We start from the raw sequence: 21,071 nt of genomic DNA, 5'->3' as shown, positions 1-21,071 counted from the left end.
CAGTCATAAGGACCTTGAGCAATGTCCTTGTTTACTTCACTTTAAGCAGAAAAGAAGATCAGCCACTGGATCAGATCAAAGACCCATTTAGAGCAGCAACATGTCCTCAGAGCACCCCAGCAGATGCATCTTACTGGGACGCCCACAAACAGACAATGGATGCCACAGCACTAAATACCAGATGATGAGGGCTGAGGAGTTGAGCTGGTTAATTCATTGGATTATTCCACTGAACACATTTTGATTAACTTGATTAGCAGATTAGAAGGTGATTAATAATATTAATAATAATAATAGTACTTATTAAAGGGGGAAGGCTGTGGGTGGCAACAGTCATTTTGGAAGAATTCTACATTTTAGAAGAGGCATTCTCCTTTTCTAATTCATTATGTTATGTTATTTATTTATTTAACAAATTAATACAGCGCTGGAGTATAATAAAACCTCAGAGTTGCTTACAAAAAGAATATCAGTTACAAGCATTATAAAATAACTATTTAAAACATTCAAAACTATTTAAAATCAACAATAAGTTTAAAAGCAGATCAAAACACAGTAAAACACTTCTTTTCAAAAACCTATTTGCTGTAATGAACAAATAAACACTGCCCTTGGGGAAAGTCATATATTTTTGTTTGTTTGTTGTTTATTTCCTGTACAATGTCTCAGGAAGCAACTCTGTTTCCACAAAGCACCTGAATAGGGAACCATTGGTTACCTCCCATGAAACCGGAGTGTGACAGCCATATTGTTGGTAGGGAGGAGGGCCACGTCTGCTCCAGGCCTATGGCTACATACCCCTCACCCAAAAATAATAATAATCTTATTCCCTCTTCCTTTTACTAGGCATAGACAATATAGAACCTTGAATAAATAAAGGAGCCTGTCTTACTCTCTCTCTGCTTCCCATTTATTATTGTTAGTAATACACAATTCAACTCATTTTTGTTTCATTTTCAGTAAGTCCTGGATTGACCCAGAAGAGGGGGGCAGTTATGGGGTTTCGCACCGCCCATGAGGCAGGAACCAGGGCAGAGGAAAGGTCAGAGCCCTCAGAGATGGAGAAGGGGACACAGGTCATATCAGAGGTGGAGGAAGAGACTGTTCAGGTGAGGAATGGGCCAGTGGATGTAGCTTCTGAAATGCTATCCTTATGGAAGGGAAAGGGAACCTCTGGACCTCCAGGTGCTGTTGCACTAAAATTCCCATCATACTTGTCCACTAGCCATGCTGGCTGGGGCTGATGGGAGGCAAAGTGAAGGGCACCATGTTCCTCTTCCCCCTCTTAAAGATCCCTCACCACATACACCACATACACATTTCCCCAAGGATAAAGGCTAAATTCTTTTATTAGGGTCATCCAACCAGAACATTCCCCTGTCCCCCACCCCACCCTGCACATCCTACAGAACTTTACTGATCAGAATAGTGACACCTTGGTAGCATCCCTATTACCATGCCAAGGTCTCTACCCTGCACCCTGAAATATCATTATACACATTGCTGAAGGCTCTACTCTGCCTTGTGCATTGATATACTCAGCAATAGGCTGCATCCCATGAATTTATAAGACAAAGTGTGTTTGTTCATCAGAGTAAAGATATACTATGGAGGAGTGAGTGATAATATGGTATCAACAGTTCAAAAATATACCTCAGCAGCTGGGTGTGCAAAACAGTAGCTTCCCGCTAAAAGTTCATGTTCACGTTTTTATATCCATGCTAGAAACAGTGAGCCATTCCCCTCCACACACACACACATACTAGGGATTATGGGGAGGGTGCTGAGCCATGGAGGATAAGCAACAGCAGGAGGTAGTGCCCACTGGACTGGTGGGGCAGAAAGCATCTCTAGATAAAGCCAGAGCATATGACAGGCAGATGGCTCTGCCTATCCTCTCCATCCTCCTCCCTGCTGAGTTCTGCAAGTGGGACAACACAGAGACTGAGGAGGAGGAAGCTGGCAGGCAGTGCTCCCCCCTGGACAGGTTGTAAACCAGAAAGCAGGCAAGTGGGGTCAAGTTGAAGGCTCACAGAGGTTGGTGGGGCCATGCTCCATTTGCCCAAATGGACTAGCCCCCACTGAAAACTTATAAATGGCATCCCCAAAGGCAAAGAAATGGGGAGGGAAAGAAACATAAATTCAACCGAGTCAAGGAATAGAGACTGCCCCCAGTAAATAAGGACATTTGTAGTGCATCACATTGCTTCCCAGATGGAAATTATTCAAGGCTCAATAAAGTAACCCTTCATAACATTTGTTCTCAAACATTGCCTTCACTTGGTGCAGGGAGGGCCCTTCAATGAGGCAGAGTGAGGCACTGCCTTGTACACTTTATGTTTTCCTGCTGCCCTCAACTGCAGTGGAAGTCACTGTCCTTTCACCAGTATTGGAGTACAATTCCACTACCTATCCAGTTGCTTTCTGCATGTGCCTTGGTGGAGCGTACCATCTTGTCCTTTGCCTCAGCCAGCAAAGCGTCGGCCCTGACTTGGTGGCTGGCTCACGGTAACAGAAAAATTGAGATATGGCCCTAGCCTGCTAACATTAACCTACTAACATTAGCTTCAGTTCTTCCTTGTCCATGTTTAGCCATTAAGCAAGGCTGACCGCAGCTGTCTCAGGAATATATGCCGGTTCAACTCAGAGTCCCTCCACACCAAATAGGTGTTCCTCCGCAAGTAGCGGAACAGGCCCAACTTCCGCTGCAGAACTGCTTTGTCCGTCCCATCTAGGACAACCCAGATCATACTGGCTTTGCTGTCCAGCAGCTGCCAAGACAGAGCTACCTCGAGCTCAAAGTTACACCATCGGCTCTCCAGGAAGTGACTAGAGACAACAGTGATGACTTTCCGGCTGCTCTGGAAGCCTTGTTTGATAATGTTGGTGATGACAGGCACTCCAGGGATGAAATCGCGATAGAAGAAGCAGAGGTGGAAGCTAGGCACTCCCATTTCTAGAGTTTCCTCCAGCTCCCGTCTCACCCACTCCTGGTCTCTGCTGGAGTAAATGACAAAGGCATCGTAGACATTGTCCTCCTCAGCAGAGCGACGGCGTCCACCAAGCAACACTGCCAAATAATACAGGTGAAAATAGTACTTATAAACCAGAATCAAAGATAAGACTAGAACCACAGAAATTGTCATTGAGATAGCCACTGTGGCTGTACTGACACGGCAAGAAGCTAGGTCAAAATTCATCAGACGGGCATCTCTTAAGTGCTTGGGGCTGTGGCAGATCATGTTTTCAACATGCTGGAGGAGGTTCCTGTTCTCTTTGGCCCACTGCAAGAAATGCAAGTTCTCACAGGAGCAATCAAAAAGATTCTGAGAGAGGTCCAGATTCTTCAGGCTGCTGGGCAAATTCTGTAGATCCTTCTCTGTTAAAACAGACAACTGGTTGCTATGGAAATCCAGGATAGTGAGGGCTTGGAGGTGGACATAGGCCTCTGGATGGAGGCCCAGGAGCTTGTTATGACTGATGTTCAGTTCGCGGAGCTCATGGAGGCTGGCTAGGCTGTTAAGGGAGAGATATTGCAGCCGACAATTGGAAATGTCCAAGATTCGCAGACTGCTGAGGTTCTTTAAGGTGTTAAGCAACTTATTGTTTTCAAAGGTGTTGCCAGCCATTTTCAGCACTTGCAGACTTTTCAACCCACAAAATGTACATTCTGACTGAATATTTGTGTGGGTGTGTGAAATATCAAGGTAGATGAGATTTGGAAGGCACAGAAAAACAGGGACCTCTCCTGCTCCACTGAGTGTGGTATGTTGTAAATCCATCATTTCCAGTTTGGGGAGGCCATAGCACTCAGGCTCTAAACTGATTCTAACATTGAAGCTAAGATTCAAATACTTCAAATTTGGAACCCCTTTTCTGAGGCAGAGCCAGCAAAGGTCAGCAGTAAGCGCATTCTGACTGAGATCCAGGGTCTCAAGCTTCTGCAGTCCCTGAAAGTCCTCCTCAAATTCAACAAGCTGTTTGGTGCGGGTGATGTGAAGTGATCTTAGCTCCTTCAAGGAAGACAACCTCACTGAAGGCACCTGTCTAAATCTGGAGTCCTTGAATTCAAGATGGCGTATGCTTGAGTTTTCTGGGAAATTTGACACATCTTTTATGTAGGTATCTACCAGTCGTATAGTGGAGAAGTTGTTCAAGCAAAGAGAGAGGTCATCTGTATTATCAACATCACCATTAGTGCAGATGAGAGTTATCTCCTGCAAGCGCATATGACATAGGGCATCCAAGATACCTTTACTGAAAGTCTGCAGCTTCTTAATGTTCCTATATTCTCCTAACACTAAACTGTTGGCATATAAGCCAGTCAGATTCTGAAGGCTGGCTTGCATAATGGTGCTACTCTCAAAGCAGCCTCTCAAGGATAGTTTCTGAAGGTGAAGTCCTGCAATGGCATTTACCTCAATATGTTTTATGTCATTCTTAGATAGCACAAGTGTGAGGTTCTGGCTTGACAGTGCATCCAAATCTCCTACCGAAATGGAAGATATCTTGTTTGCTTGGAGGTTCAAAAACTTTAGAAATTGTAGGCGGGAAAAATATTCAGGAAGCTTCAATGAATCAATGTAGTTGTTTCCCAGATTCAGTTCTTGGAGAGATGTCAATTGTTCAATGGGCAGGTTGTCCAGGGAGTATAGTTCAGTTTGTACAGCTACCAGTCTTTTCAAGGATGTCAAATCATGAAAAGCTCTTGCACCCAGGAAATGGAGAGGATTGGCAGTCAGGATCAAGACAGAAAGGTTACAGAGACCAGCAAAGGCATTGTCTTCGATATTCTGGATGTTGCATCTATTGTTGGAAAAAAAGGAGAGAATCTGAAAACAGGGGGCTGCTCATGGGCTCCATGCAGCCATCAACCTCTTTAAGCTCATGGGCACATTTGGACTTTTTGGGAAATGTTGAGGCTGTCATTCCCTCTGGTTCCATCTCTTACCCTTCCACAAACAGAGAAAATCTGTATGTGCATGTGTACATCCCCCCTTCACTATTCCAAAGTATCTGGGTAAAATGCAGATCCATCAGAATTAATCTGAACCTTGAAAAACTCATAGAGCTGAAAGAGCAACTGGGAAATTATGTCACTCTTCCAAATTCATTTCTTTGTACTTTTCAAGGGAGATAAGGGTAATCCCTGTCACTACTCATGACCAAGGAGGCAGTGACTGGAGGTGGGGGTGTAAAATATTCTGCAACAACAGAAGTATAATGTCCAGATCAGCTGACATCATAGTCCCGCTCTATTCAGCCTTGGTCAGAACAAGCTGGAATACTGTGTACAGTTTTGGGTGCCACAATTTAAGAAGGATATTGATAAGCTGAAACGTCTGCAGAGGAGGGCAACCAAGATGGTCAAGGGTCTGGAAACCGAGCCTTATGAAGGAGAAGTGTGAGAGGAGATATGATAGCCATCTTCAAAAATCTAAAGAGCTGTCCCAAGGAAGATGGAGCACAAAATGAGGATTGTCTGTACAAGCAGGCCACCATTTTATTGCACCATTTTATTTTATGCAGGGTTGGGCGGGACCCCCAGGATCATCTAGTGACTAGTCCAAACCCTTGCATTTCAGGAAAACTCCAAAGGGAACTCCTTTGGATCACTGCCTTTTCCTCTGTGAGGCTATGCATGGGATTAGTCCAGAGGCTGCAGCTGCAGAGAAACCAACTGCCAACATTTAACACCTGGCTTGGGGGATTTGCACTGGCTGCCATTTGGCTACAGGGCCAAGTTCAAGGTGTTGGTAGTAATGTATGATGCCTTATACAGCCCAGGACCAGGTCACTTGAGAGGTTGCCTTATCCCTTATCTGCCCAGCAGATCAGGACTGTCTGTGGGATAATTTAGCTTTCAAACTCAGAAAATATCAGAAGCCCCCTCAAACAATAAGTTTTGTTGGTTAAAGCAGTACTCATAATGATGTAGCATTATTCCAGATGCATTGTTGTGGTGGGGAGTGGGATTATTAGTAATAATAATAATACCCACCAATCTGGTTGAATTTTCCCAGCCACTCTGGGTGGCTTACAGCATATATTGAAACATAGCAAGCTGGTTCCCACTGGCCTGTGGGAGCATCCAATTTTTCCCTTCTATTATGCTCCAGAGATTGAAACACCGTTGAGGTGTGTCATTGTTCTCTTTGAGCTGATGGTTGAAAATTAGCCACGGCTTGTAGTAGTAGCAAATACAGGATCTTGGAGGAGGTTGAATTCCTGTGCCACCACCAGGATTATATACTTCCACACACACCAGAAATTAGTGGAATTTACCCTCACCACAAAGATAAGGCAAGCCCTTGTTTGTCCTGCTCATATACACCCCAACCAACTGTAAGGAGGAGCCCAGTCAGATAGGCAGGGTAGGTAAAGATAAAGGTACTCTTGACCGTTAAGTCCAGTTGCGGACAACTTTGGGGTTGCTTGCTTATCTCGCTCTGTAGGCCGAGGGAGCTGGCGTACAGCTTCCGGGTCATGTGGCCAGCATGACTAAGCTGCTTCTGGCAAAACCAGAGCAGAGCATGGAAACGCTGTTTACCTTCCCACCGGAGCGGTACCTATTTATCTACTTGCACTTATGAACTGCTTACGAACTGCTAGGTTGGCAGGAGCAGGGACCAAGCAACGGGAGCTCACCCCGTCGCGGGGATTTGAACCACCGGCCTTCTGATGAGCGAGCCCTAGGCTCTGTGGTTTAGACCACAGCGCCACCTGCATCATATGCAGTATAAAGCGGGACTATTACTTCCCTTGATTGGGACACTGCACTTCTGCAGATGCAGCCTAAAATAGTATTCCCTTTTTTTGCTACTGCATCACACTGTTAAGCTTGTGGTATGCTAACACCCCTAGAGCATTTCCACATGTACTACTAGCAATCCATAAAGCATGGTGGTGTGGGTATCTACCTGCCAAGCAGGTCCTCTAGCACTGAGCCATGGACCTCTCCATAGCGACAGAACTTAGAAAATTGGGGGCGTTCCAGTGAAATTGGAACAGTTGGAACTCATGAATAATGATCTTGCCCCACCAAACCTATTCGAACTGCTAGGTTGGCAGGATCAGGGAACAAACAATGGGAGCTCACCCCGTCGCGGGGATTCAAACCGCCAACATTCTGATTGGCAAGCCCTAGACTCTGTGGCTTATTATATCATAAATCAAAATTCATAAAAGGTAATTCATAAATCATAACTCATAATTCATAAAAGCAATTCACAATTCATAATTTATAAATTATAAATCATGAATATCATAAATACCATGATTCATGAATCAGGAATCAGGAACCATAAATAAACCACAATTCATAATACATAATTCATACATATCAGTAATAGTACATCATAATTCATGATTCATAAATCATAATTCATAATTCATAATGCATAATTCATAATGCATAATGCATAAATGTAATAAGTCATGGATCACGTTTCATAATTCACAATTCATAAATCATAAATCATAAATATAATAAATCATGGATCGTGATTCATAATTCATAATTCATAAATATCATGAATCCTAAATCATGAATCGTGATTCATAATTCATAATTCATAAATATCATGAATCCTAAATCATGAATCCTGATTCATAATTCATAATTCATAAATATTGTGAATCCTAAATCACGAATCGTGATTCCTAATTCATAATTCATAAATATCGTGAATTCTAAATCACGAATCGCAATTCTTAATTCATAATTCATAAATATCATGAATCCTAAATCACGAATCATGATTCTTAATTCATAATTCATAAATATCATGAATCCTAAATCACGAATCGTGATTCGTAATTCATAATTCATAAATATCGTGAATCCTAAATCATGATTCGTGATTCGTAATTCATGATTCATAAATATCGTGAATCCTAAATCACGAATCGTGATTCTTAATTCATAATTCATAAATATCATGAATCCTAAATCACGAATCGTGATTCGTAATTCATAATTCATAAATATCGTGAATTCTAAATCACGAATCGCAATTCTTAATTCATAATTCATAAATATCATGAATCCTAAATCACGAATCATGATTCTTAATTCATAATTCATAAATATCATGAATCCTAAATCACGAATCGTGATTCGTAATTCATAATTCATAAATATCGTGAATCCTAAATCATGATTCGTGATTCGTAATTCATGATTCATAAATATCGTGAATCCTAAATCATGAATCGTGATTCGTAATTCATAATTCATAATTCATAAATATCAAGAATCCTAAATCACGAATCACGATTCTTGATTCATAATTCATAAATATCATGAATCCTAAATCATGAATCCTGATTCATAATTCATAATTCATAAATATCGTGAATCCTAAATCATGAATCATGATTCATAATTCATAATTCATAAATATCGTGAATCCTAAATCATGAATCGTGATTCATAATTCATAATTCATAAATATCGTGAATCCTAAATCATGAATCGTGATTCGTAATTCATAATTCATAATTCATAAATATCAAGAATCCTAAATCACGAATCACGATTCTTGATTCATAATTCATAAATATCATGAATCCTAAATCATGAATCCTGATTCATAATTCATAATTCATAAATATCGTGAATCCTAAATCATGAATCATGATTCATAATTCATAATTCATAAATATCGTGAATCCTAAATCATGAATCGTGATTCATAATTCATAATTCATAAATATCGTGAATCCTAAATCACGAATCGTGATTCGTAATTCATAATTCATAAATATCATGAATCCTAAATCATGAATCGTGATTCGTAATTCATAATTCATAAATATCGTGAATCCTAAATCATGAATCGTGATTCATAATTCATGATTCATAAATATCGTGAATCCTAAATCACGAATCGTGATTCTTAATTCATAATTCATAAATATCATGAATCCTAAATCATGAATCCTGATTCGTAATTCATAATTCATAAATATCATGAATCAAAAATCATGAATCATAATTCATGATTCATAATTCATAAATATCAGGAATCATAAATCATAAGTATCATGAATTGCAAATCATGAATCGTAATTCATAATTCATAAATATCATGAATCATAAATCATGAATCATAAATCATGATTCATGATTCGTAATTCATAAATGTTATAAATATCGTGTTTTTCCGGCCAAGGGCCATATTCCTTTCCCAGCAACCTTCAAGCAGTGGATTAAGTGGTGAATGCAGAAGTAAGGAGAGCAAAAGAATGTAAATTTTACCTTCTGCACAGTAGGCCTGTTTTTATACATTCACGTGCCTCTTGCCTCCATCCAAGCAAGCAAGAAGCATTATCGAAGCTTAAGCACACATTGCAGCTATGCAAAAAACTTCTGGAGGGTGGAAAGCAGGGTCATGGGAAGAGTCCCAAGAACCATACAGACATACCTAGAGACCCCCATCCCAGTAGCTTTATGTAGCAGATGCTTTAATGTTTGCACAAACTGTTACATTTCCACCAGCTTTGCATCTGTTGTCGTTGGCTCTCAACATGACATGAAGCCAATTGGGCCAGTGGTCTCAGCAATAAAAATACACTACTTTACCTAGTGAGGTCCAGAAACTTTAGTGCAAAGAGTGGTGAGAAATAATTTGAGGTCAGGATTCCCACTGGGTTGAAGCTGAGATCCAGGCTCTGGGCGGAATTTGGAATATCCGGTGGAATAGCACTGAGGTTCAGCTCCATGCATTTGTAAATGATACCTGGGATCACCTGAAACAAGAACAGGTCATTTTGATAAAACTGTGTTTATAAAGATGCTACAGAGAATGAGGAAGACATGCCTAATTGTTAGGAGTGACCAAGCAACAATCTGCACAACAGTGGTCAGTGGTACAAGACTTACTTTACCTTCTGTCACAGCCATCACAATGACTTAACCAAGAGGGAGAGTGGGGAGGGCAAGGCAGTAAAGCACTGGGGCAGAAGGAGTGCTACAAACACATCATAGATTTAAACACATTTAAAGCACATGACTTCCCCTGGAAAATTCTGGGGAATATAGTTTAGCCTTCACAGAGCTACAATTCCCACCACCCTTAACAAACTAGTGTTCTGCAGAGGAAGTCATGTGCTTCAGCATCAGGCGCGCTGAGCTGGTCCCCACATGGGGGAGCTGTCGTGTATGCATGATGTCACACGCACAAGACAATGCCCCCCCATCAGGCCACACCTGCTGGGACGTGTGGGTGCCTGCCAGGATGCTCTGGTGATTGAGGCGGGTATGTGTGGAGGGCATAAATCACCCATCACCCCCACCCAGTGCTCACCCAAGAGTGACAGGGGATGGTATCCCCCTCAATATTGAGGGGGGGGTTCTGCCCCCGCCTCAAAATATTGAGGGGGCTGAAGCCCCATACCCGGCGCCCCAGCTTGGAATGTACTTTAACTGTTGTATGCACAGCCTTGCTATTTCACTACAACCAGAATGAATCTGTGCTTTCTTTGGCCCCTTAGAATCCTCACTGATGGGCACTAGGAGAAACTGGGTACAAGAAGGCTTTAATATTTGCATAAACACACACACCCCTGTTTCCAACCACTTTGGTTTACAAAAGAAAAAAACCCTAGCACTCTGAGTCAAGAGATTCAGAGATATCGGCAGGAGGAGAGAAAAGGTTCCAGAGGAAGGCTCAGTGGCAAAATACCTGCTTTGCATTCATGGAATCATAGAAATACAGAGTTAGAAAGAGCTCAAAGTGCCATCTAGTCCAATCCACAAGCAATGCAGAAAGTTCTAAATTCAATCCCTGGCATCTCCAGGTAGGACTGGGCAAGATTCCTCCCCTGAAATCCTGGAGACCTCCTGCCAGTCAATGTGGAAATTACTGAGTTAGATTGATCAGAGTGGTCTGAGTCAGTACAAGCCAGCTTCCTACACCCCTATTTCACAGAGTCAAACCAGTACATTATGCCTTTGTGCGTGCTCACCCCACGTCATGGTGCCTAGAGTATCTAAGTGCAGCTGTGTTGTTCTGACAGCTGAGGCTGAAAATCCTACAGGTGCTTATCTCTCTTCTAATCACAGTAAGAAGGACAATTGACATTAAAAATCAGCTGCTTCACTCTGCCTAATGGCTGGGACTGTCCAGAGGAAACATCAGCTCATATTTCAAAAGCACACCTACCTCCAAGCAGGGGTTGAGGCTTCTGATTATCATCTGGGACTGGAAAAACACAGCGAGAGAGAATGTGATGATCAGTGAAGGGCAGAGGCAACCATTCCTGGGCATCTTCCAGTGGAAAGAAAGAAACACACAGTTTGAAGAGGGGAAAAAAAACATTAACAAAAGGAGCGTTGCATCGCCACACGAGGCCTAGTAAGAGCCATGAAGGGTAGAGAGCTGCGTCTAGAGAGACGCACTGGAAGAAGGAAGTGAAATTGAAAACAGAACAGCTCGGTGGCGTTCTCTTAGGCAGGGTTCGTGTTGCTGGTAAATGAAGTTAGGAAGGCATGATGACCACAGAATGCTAAGAGGAAGTTGCGTTTTACCATGTGATTTCCCCTTAGCTGATTAGACAGTGGGTTAAGCTACACATTCTATGGAGTTCTGTCATTCTGTCCTCCACAGTTGTAGGCGGTGCTTCTGAATACCAGGAAAGGAGTGAGCTCTTGTGCTTGAATGCTGTTTGCCCACAGACTTGGCCTCTGTCAGAACAGGATGCTGGACTAGATCACTCGTGGCCCTGATCCAGCAGTTCTTATGTTCTTTCATTATGTACTGTGTTTCTTTCTTCCCTTCCTTTTGATGTATTCTTTAATAAATTTATGTGATGTATTATTTAACAAATTACATTTTTAATTCCACATAATTACAAACATACATGAACAAGCATGCAACATACAATGCACTCATCATATTATTCAAATATATTATGTGATTTGTAGATCGCTTCTCAAGGGATTTACAAGACAATAAAACCTCTACAGAAGAGTGTGTGTGTGTGTGGACACACACACACACATAACACATTTGTATATATGAGATCAATTATATAGATATAAATAGTGCTTGAAAGGAGCTAATTCAGATTAACTAACTCACTGAATTGATTAAAAAATCTTTGAATTACACCTGAAGTGGGTGAAGTAAACATGAATTTTGCAATGAAAGTTTTTTTTGGGGGGGTATTAATTTCAGTTTTAGTTCAGTAATGTATGTATAGGGCATTCATCATACTTAGCTCTGTGTTTGACTGTGGCCATAGCAGTCAGCATTTTTACCAATCTGAAAAGTGATGTTGCTGTTTAAGCTTAAAGATCATAATTGTTAGAAAAATGAAACCACTTTTCACATTAGACTGTCTCTGTGTTTTGACATTTTTGGGGTTTTTTAAATAGTAAATTTTATTAGTATTTTTCACACAACAACAACAAAAGAAAAATAACAATACACAAAACACAAAAACAAGCATATGAAAAGCAATTCCAAATCTTACAAATTAATAATATAAACACTAAAAAGGAAAACAAACATTGACTTCCACCAATCCCACCAATCCTTTACCTCTCATTGTATCTTCCTGTTTTCCTGTTTTAATTATCATCTCTATCCTAGCATCTAGATATAAATCCCTCTTTCTTATCCTTTCACTTCAAAAGGTTATTCCAGACTCAGCCAGATTTCTGTCCTCAAACCTTGACTTTTAAGGTATTCCTTTAGGCACTCCCATTCCTTTTTCACTTAACTTTTTGGTTTTTGTCTTATTATATCTGTCAATTTGACTAATTCTAAATATTCTGAAAGCTTACATAAACATTCTCCCCTAGTGGGTAACTGATTCCCTTTCCAATACTTAGCCACCAGGATTCTTGCTGCAGGTGTCATGTATAAGAAAAATTAAGTTTTGTCTTTTGGAATATCATCATTTAAAATTCCTAAAAGGAATGCCTCTGGCCTTTTACTATATGATATTCTTAGCATTTTCTTTATTTCTTCATGGATCATGCTCCAAAATTTCCCAATTTTAGGGCATGTCCACCATATATGGTAAAAGGTTCCTTTTCGTTTCTTACATCTCCAGCACTTATTATTATATGTTTTATTCATTTTTGCCAGCCTTTCTGGTGCCAGATACCCCCTATGATGCATTTTCATATAGTTCTCTCTTATTAGGTAACATGCTGTGAAATTTATATTTTTTTGTCCACAGTCTTTCCCATTCATTATATACTGAGTGACATTTTTGTTAGTCTTCTTAAGTATATTTTAAACTTTAGAAGAGCAGCTTGTAAAATTTTGAAGGCTGAGGAGAAGATGCTAAGAACCAGGGGAATGAATTGTGAATTTAACTGGAACAAAATTTGTTGTTGTTGTTGTTTATTAAATTTGTATACCATCATTTATTCACAGATCAAGCTGAGTTTAGTCCTTTTTTGGAGAGCGCAAGTTTGACCAAGAACTAAATCCTTTTTGGAGGGGGCAAACTGAAACTGGAACTAATTTCTTATTAAAATTAACTTTCCAAGCACCGAGATAAACAAAAACACAATTTAGAGTAACAAAAGCAGCAACAGCTGCTGCAGGAGCAGAAGCAACAACAGCAAGGCCAGCTCAAGACTCCTGATGTCTTGATGGTGATTCCTGCCCTCATCAGGTAAGAAGAGATGAACATCAGGAACATAGGGAAAATTAAGATCTTCATTGGAAACAAGGGTGAATATCAAATTGACCTTACCCAGCAGTTGAAGTGGGAATCAAAGGTAGTCACCAGGGATGGGGAGGCTGCTCTGAATTACACCAGGTGGGTGCAGACCCCAGGAGACCCCAGAGGGCAGCCCCCACCATTTCTTCCATAATGGTTGAAGGTGACCAGCAGCACCTTCTATTCACCAAGTGGTGGGCAATGCATTCATTGCAGGTTGGATCTGGTGTCCCAGTGGATGCTGACACTTGAGGTGGTCACCTCGCTTTGTCTCGTGGGTGGGCCAGCCATATCTATCTAAAACAAAACAGTAATATAATTTTTGCAGTCCAGTTGAGATCAAACCACAAAAGCAGCAAAGGAGAAAGTGGGGTGTTAAAAACCCACTTTAAAATGTGTAGGACTGGAGCTTGCCCATTCTCACATGGAACTGAATCCCACAAATAAGGGGCCACCCCTAAATAGGCCGACTTTCTGCACTCCATCTGAGCAGAAATAAAGGCAGACAAGGAGAATCTGCTAGACACTTTCCCATATTGTTTTTCCAGCCCAATATTTGCTTCTTTTGTCGATTAAGACAATTTCTAACCCCACCTTTCTGCTTTAAAAAAGAACACTCTAGGCAGCTGACAGCAGAATGCTCAAATGAAAACAATCCTAAATATAGAAACAAATGCAAACCTAGAACTGTTAAAAACAGAAAGAGCATATAAAAACATTGTGTTCGAACATTCCCAGAGGGAGGATGCAAGGCAAGTGGTGGCTGTTGCTCAGTCTCCTCACTTTTGACATTGCTTGCATACTCAAAGAGCGCAGGCAAAATTACTAAGTTCTTATAACATCCAATAGTGATGGAAGCAGTTCAGAAAGCTTGATTGAATTGCTGCTGCTAGGTGACTGATGAGAGCAAACGAAAGGCAGCTGCTCTCTTTGGAGAACCAGTGGAATAACCCTGTTTCCCTTCCCTCCCTCTACCCTGCAGCCTGGATGAATTAGGACTTGCTGATCAGAAGGTCGGCGGTTTGAATCCCCGTGACGGGGTGAGCTCCCGTTGCTCGGTCCCTGCTTCTGCCCACCTAGCAGTTCGAAAGCACGTCAAGTGCAAGTAGATAAATTGGTACCTCTCTGGCGGGAAGGTAAAAGGCGTTTCCGTGCACTGCTCTGGTTCGCCAGAAGCAGCTTAGTCATGCTCAGCCAATAAAGCGAGATGAGCGCCGCAACCCCAGAGGCGGTCATGACTGGACCTAATGGTCAGGGGTCCATTTACCTTTAGGTGACAGTTGAGAGAGCCAAAGGCAGCTGGTCTGTCAGAAGAGCTGATGGAACAGCCCCTTTCCCCTAATGTTCCTCAGTTCTGCAGCCTGATGGAATGTCTGCTACTATGTAACAATTATTCTTAACTAATAATTTGATTTGGACCTGTTCTCTGTGGCCCATCTTTGCTCAAACCTGGGCTACAGCTGAAGCTTCCAAGCTACCTTCATGGCATCCTCACACCTATGAGTATTGCTGGTGTAAGTTCTTCCTTTGCAGACCTCCTTAACAGATCTTTCTTGCCATTCTGTTACCTGATACATTTGCAAGAGAAAGAAGGGTCTGTCAAATACACTGGCCTTCCAGCAGACAACCCCACATCCCACTTACACTACACCAGTGCAAGTAATGGGCACTGGGAAAATGTGTTAGGTAAGAATTTACTTCTATATTACTGGTCCTTGCCCAGGAGAAGGAAAACCTTTAAATAAACAAGAGACCAAAGAATAGCAAGCTAGCGTCCCCTGTAGGAACCCAGTTTATTAAAGCTACTGCAATAGGACAGCCAACCAGTTATTTAGTGAACCCTCAGTTAAAAAGGACTGCCATGAGGCACATCAGAACAAAGCTTATACTGTACAGTGGTACTTCGGGTTACATACGCTTCAGGTTACAGACTCCGCTAACTCAGAAATAGTGCTTCAGGTTAAGAACTTTGCTTCAGGATGAGAACAGAAATTGTGCTCTGGTGGCGCGGCGGCAGCGGGAGGCCCCATTAGCTAAAGTGGTGCTTCAGGTTAAGAACAGTTTCAGGTTAAGAACGGACCTCCAGAACGAATTAAGTACTTAACCCGAGGTACCACTGTACAGCAGTTTCAAACACAGCACACAAAGAGTCATAAAGCATTTTTTAATCTTTGTACATACATCAAGAAAGGCTACAGGTTATGCGATGTAAACATGCATGGCTCCATACTGATAATTTACCTTATTTATTTGGTCTCAACTTGCAACTCTGATAGTTGTCTTGGCAGCCAGACCTTCAGTGAGAAGGGAAGAGGGTCATAAATTCTTCTCCAATCTCCTCTTTCTGGGCCTTGGATAGCTTCAATGAGAAATGCTGGTTCTCACCCAGATGCTTACTCAGGCATAGGCAAACTCCGGCCCTCCAGATGTTTTGGGCTACAGTTCCCATCATCCCTGACCGCTGGTCCTGTTAGCTAGGGATGATGGGAATTGTAGTCCCAAACATCTGGAGTGCTGGAGTTTACCTATGCCTGTGCTAACTCAACATTTACCTCTTTAGCAAAACATCATTTACCCTTCTAGGGTCAGATAAGGCTAGAAGGCTATGCAGTGTCTACAAGGCATAGGAAGAAAGCATGAGGGTTACAAAATGCAGGCTCACAGGAATCGTTTGTTGATGCATTCTATCCAAGAGGTGAAATGTAATTAATATTGGGACAGGACATAATCAAAATCTATATCTAATATTCAGTCAAATACCACAGTTATTACTTCATGTAGATCCAGACAGCCAAGGGACACAGACTGGTTGCATTGCTCCTATCTCTTGATCTGGATTTTGGGAAGGTTGTGCCACCTGTTTACCTTTTTAAAAATTGCATTAATGTTGTCATACCTAATTTCAACCTAAGAAGTCCCCCCCCCCCAAAAAAAGAGAGGCTTTAGCAACACAATGAAAACACATTTAAAAGCCACATGGACATTTATCAACAACAGCAACAACACCTCCATTAAAAAGATGACAGCACATCAAAACAACTGGAAAGGTTCAGTTAACAGGGAAGTTTCTGCTAACTCTCCAGGGTCTCAACATACACTTAGCACTTACAGAGCGGCTTGTGGTGACTTTGCGCCACTTTAGAAAGTGTTAGAACATATTGGAAATATTTGAATAGGAGCCAGCCAGTCTCATGACCCTGGAGGGACCTTGCAAACTTGCAAGCCACATTCACCATAACCTGCAGGGCTGCCATAAGGCAGGTGTGAATGTCTGTTATTTTCCTTTGGAGTCTAAGGGGGTGACTCTCCGATGACAAGGTCTTGGGACTGGAATCAGCATCATCAGATTTTGTGGACTCTGGTTTTGTAGTAATGCAGATTTGCATGACTATCCTTGGAAGGATTTAATTAAACACACATGCATTTGTTCTAATTAAAGTGTGAACTATGATTATTGGGAATTAATTACCCAATAGCAGGATGGATTTCTAAAAATTCATAGAATCATAGAATTGTAGTGTTGGAAGAGCCAGCTGGATAGAGCCAATGGCCCATCTAGTCCAGCATTCCATTCTCACAGTAGAAAACAGGATTTAACCACAAGAGCCCTCTGCCCTCCTGTGGTTTCCAGTGACTGATGTTCAGAAGCATTCCTGCCTACAACTGTGGAGGCAGAGGATAGAACAAAAGGAGCCATGGAGGGCAGAATGTGGAGGCAGAGCATAGCTTCATGGTCATGATGATGCAATGCAAGAATCACAGCTAAGGAATCCCTGACAGATGGCTATCCAACCTCTGTTTAAAAATCCCTAAAGAAGGAGAGACCATCAATTTATTATATAGTTTGTTCCTCTCTTGAATATGGGATGCGGGTGGCACTGTGGGTTAAACCACAGAGCCTAGGACTTGCCAATCAGAAGGCGGTTCGAATCCCTGCAATGGGGTGAGCTCCCATTGCTAGGTCCCTGCTCCTGCCAACCTAGCAGTTCAAAAGCATGTCAAAGTGCAAGTAGATAAATAGGTACCACTCCGGTGGGAAGGTAAACGGCGTTTCCGTGCACTGTTCTGGTTTGCCAGAAGTGGCTTAGTCATACTGGCCACACGACCCGGAAGCTGTCTGCCGGCTCCCTCAGCCAATAAAGCGAGATGAGCGCCACAACCCCAGAGTCGGCCATAACTGAACCTAATGGTCAGGGGTACCTTTACCTTTTTATTGTCGAATAACTCTTACCATCAGAAAGTTATTCCTAATGTTCAGTCTGAATCTCCTTTCTTGTAATTTGAATCCAATGGTCCGGGGCCTAACCTCTGGAGCAGCAGAAAAAGAGCCTGCTGCTAATAAAGCTATAAGGTCCTTACAATGAATTGTTTCATTGGCATTGTTCCCCCACCCCATCCTGATTGGCAGCCTTAACCTTTGTCTTAACCTTTAACCATCTCAGTGAGACATAGGTCTAAATCAGGGCTGTGGTGCTTGTGGCCCTCCAGATGTTGCTGAACTTCAATTCCTATCAGCCCTAAAACTAATGCTCAGGTGTGATGGGAGCTTTACCTCAGCAGCATCTGAAGAGCCACAGCTTCTCTACCCTTGTTCTGAGTATTTGTCTGCCTTGTTCACCCTATCAGAAGTTCCCAAAGAGATTAATGGTGAATTCTTCCTATGACCACATTTTGCTGGAATTCAGCTTATTTCTAATAGGAAGAACAGTTTGTTTCAACAAAAATAACAGCAGCAACAGGATGTGTTGTTGGGCAGCTTGTGGGCAGTGTATTTATAGAGTGCTGATGAACCACAAATTCAAAGTTGTTGACCTCAGTCATGGATCTGCTACTTGGGATTAATAAGGTCTGGTTTCACAGTCCCATTGAGAGAATGAATGAGAGGAGGAAGAGTGGTTAGATGCCTTTTGGGAATAATAATGACCTACTAACTAGAGTTCATGTGTGGATGAGAGAAGAGAGCTGTGAATGCTTTGCATGTTGGATGGATGAATAAAACTAGGATAACTGATGATGATAACTGTTCTCACTGGACTGCTGATTTATTTATGTTCATTTATTGATGAATGGTCAACATCTTTATGTAGCATTGTCTCCAGCCTAACCATGTCTGTACACTATAAATTCATAAGCACAACCTAGGCTGCATATATACACCATAGATCTATGGCACATGACTTCCCCCAAAGAATCCTGGGAAGTGTAGTTTGTTGGGGATGCTGGGAACTATAACTCTGTGATGGGTGAACTACAGTTCCCAGGATTCTTTGTAGGAAAGCCATGTGCTTTAAATCCATGGGCATATGCAGTGCTAGAGTCTTATGGCACCTTCAGTTTGGAATGGGTGGGTATGTCTATTTCAGGTGCATTTAAGTTTCACACATGTTCAGTCATAAGTCTGTCCAGTCCCATTTCTAACTGAATCTCTCTCTTTCCTCTCTCTCTCTCTCTGTGTGTGTGTGTGCGTGTTTGTGTGTGTTCCTCCTTACAAAATTTACCGGTAACAATGCATACTAGAGACACAACCCAAACTTTTGCCACTGTCCAGTGGGGCTTACAATGCAGAGAGGCCACTACCACATTCACAGTCCTGCTACACACCCAGACAAGGGCAGACAGTGGGGGGCAGGCGCCCAATCAGGCCTGGTGCCATTATGTTAAAGCAGTGGGGCTGGCTCAGAATCCAAAAGTTCCAAACCCCACTTAGCTCTACTCCCTTCCTGACCCTCAAATGCCTTGGTCCAGGCAGCATTTCTATTCATTCACATGTTGATGGGTATCCTTGCTGCAGGAGTGATATTGGGGGCGGCCGCCGAGACCACATAACACCAGTCTTGAAAACCTTCATTGGCTCCCAGTACGTTTCTGAGCACAATTCAAAGTGTTGGTGTTGACCTTTAAAGCCCTAAACGGCCTTGGCCCAGCATACCTGAAGAAGCGTCTCCAACCCCATCGTTCTGCCCAGATGCTTAGGTCCAGCGCTGAGGGCCTTCTGGCAGTTCCCTCATTGCAAGAAGCAAAGCTACAGGGAACCAGGCAGAGGGCCTTCTTGGTAGTGGCACCTGCCCTGTAGAATGCCCTCCCTTCAGATGTCAAAGAGATAAACAACTACCTGACATTTAGAAGACATCTGAAGGCAGCCCTGTTCAGGGAAGTTTTAATGTGTGACATTTTAATGTATTTTTAATCTTTGTTGGAAGCCACCCAGAGTTATGTTGGACATAACATTATGTTTGCTGACTGGGAACAGTTGTGGACCACAGGTATGAAATTTACGGCATGTAATGCCGCCTTAAGAGAGAATATTATGAAAATGATATACAGGTGGTACATGACACCAGTCAAGCTTGCAAAAATCTATCATTTGCCCGATAATAAATGTTGGAAATGTAAAGAAACTGAAGGTACATTCTTTCACCTTTGGTGGACGTGCCCAAGGATTAAGGCTTTCTGGGAGATGATCTATAATGAAATGCAAAAGGTATTTAAATATACCTTTCTGAAGAAACCAGAGGCCTTTCTCCTGGGCATGGTTGGCCAATTGGTGCCAAAGAAGGATAGAACTTTCTTTATGTATGCCACAACAGCAGCAAGAATACTTATTGCAAAGTATTGGAAGACACAAGATTTACCCACACTGGAAGAATGGCAGTTGAAGGTGATGGATTATATGGTACTGGCGAAAATGACTGGCAGAATCCGAGACCAGGGAGAAGAGTCGGTGGAAGAAAATTGGAAGAAATTTTTAGACTATTTACAGAAATACTGCAAAATTAATGAATGTTAGAATGATGTTGGAATGAAGTTAAGTGGTTTTAGCAGTATGTTACAAAGGAGTATGTAAAAATGGATTGTTAACAGGTGAGAATGTAAAGTTATAATATATTAAGACAAAGGATTAAGATAAAACAAAGAGGGAAAGGATTTGCCGAATTAACTAACTGAACTGGAATACAAAAAAGGGAGGTGTGAGGAGGTCAGGGAAACAAGCAAATGAAAGACAATACATGGAAAGATTGATTTGTTTTTAATTGTTTTTATTTTTCTGTTTTTTGTATTTTTTGTTTCTTTTTTCTTTCCTTTTCTTATTTTTGTAATCTTTTCTGTAACTTTAATAAATATCATTAAAAAAAAAAAACAGAGTGGCTGGGGAAACCCGGAAAGATGGGTGGGGTACAAATAATAAATTGTTGTTGTTGTTGTTGTTATCAGTCTACAGGAATAGAATAGGAGAGTCTGCCAGGAATGGGCAGAAGGACACTTTCTCCCAACCCCCCCCCCCAAAAAAAAACCCCAGACTAGTACAAAAGGGGTGTGTGGGGGACTTCCGGGTTGGCGCCATCGCCGAATGGCGGACTCCCTCCGAGCTCCGGAGGGAGTCTGCT

At 41.9% G+C, this 21,071-nt stretch overlaps 1 protein-coding gene across 1 annotated transcript; it reads right to left on the bottom strand.

The window, feature by feature from the left end:
* Nucleotides 1–374: 374 nt before the first annotated feature.
* On the bottom strand, nt 375–11,463 carry TLR4 (toll like receptor 4). Its single transcript, XM_083596719.1, has 3 exons — nt 11,169–11,463; nt 9,587–9,753; nt 375–4,806 (listed from the first exon to the last, which is right to left on the bottom strand). The coding sequence occupies exons 1-3, from the start codon at nt 11,322–11,324 to the stop codon at nt 2,589–2,591; spliced, it is 2,541 nt and encodes an 846-aa protein (XP_083452845.1). The 5' UTR covers nt 11,325–11,463; the 3' UTR covers nt 375–2,588.
* Nucleotides 11,464–21,071: the final 9,608 nt, after the last annotated feature.

This window comes from Podarcis filfolensis (genome assembly GCF_964270895.1).
Source record: "Podarcis filfolensis genome assembly, chromosome: Z".
In the NCBI taxonomy this organism is placed as follows: domain Eukaryota; kingdom Metazoa; phylum Chordata; class Lepidosauria; order Squamata; family Lacertidae; genus Podarcis; species Podarcis filfolensis.
Note: the sequence above shows the minus strand (reverse complement) of the source record. Positions and strands in the feature narration are given on the sequence as shown.

Excerpts from the sequence above, each read along its gene's own strand:
- TLR4 (XM_083596719.1), bottom strand. The coding sequence starts at position 11,324 with ATGTTTTTTTTCCCCTCTTCAAACTGTGTGTTTCTTTCTTTCCACTGG. Across the intron at positions 9,754-11,168 it reads GCCTCAACCCCTGCTTGGAG|GTGATCCCAGGTATCATTTA; the intron begins GTAGGTGTGCTT and ends TTCTTGTTTCAG. Across the intron at positions 4,807-9,586 it reads AAGTTTCTGGACCTCACTAG|ATGCAACATCCAGAATATCG; the intron begins GTAAAGTAGTGT and ends TTCCAACAATAG.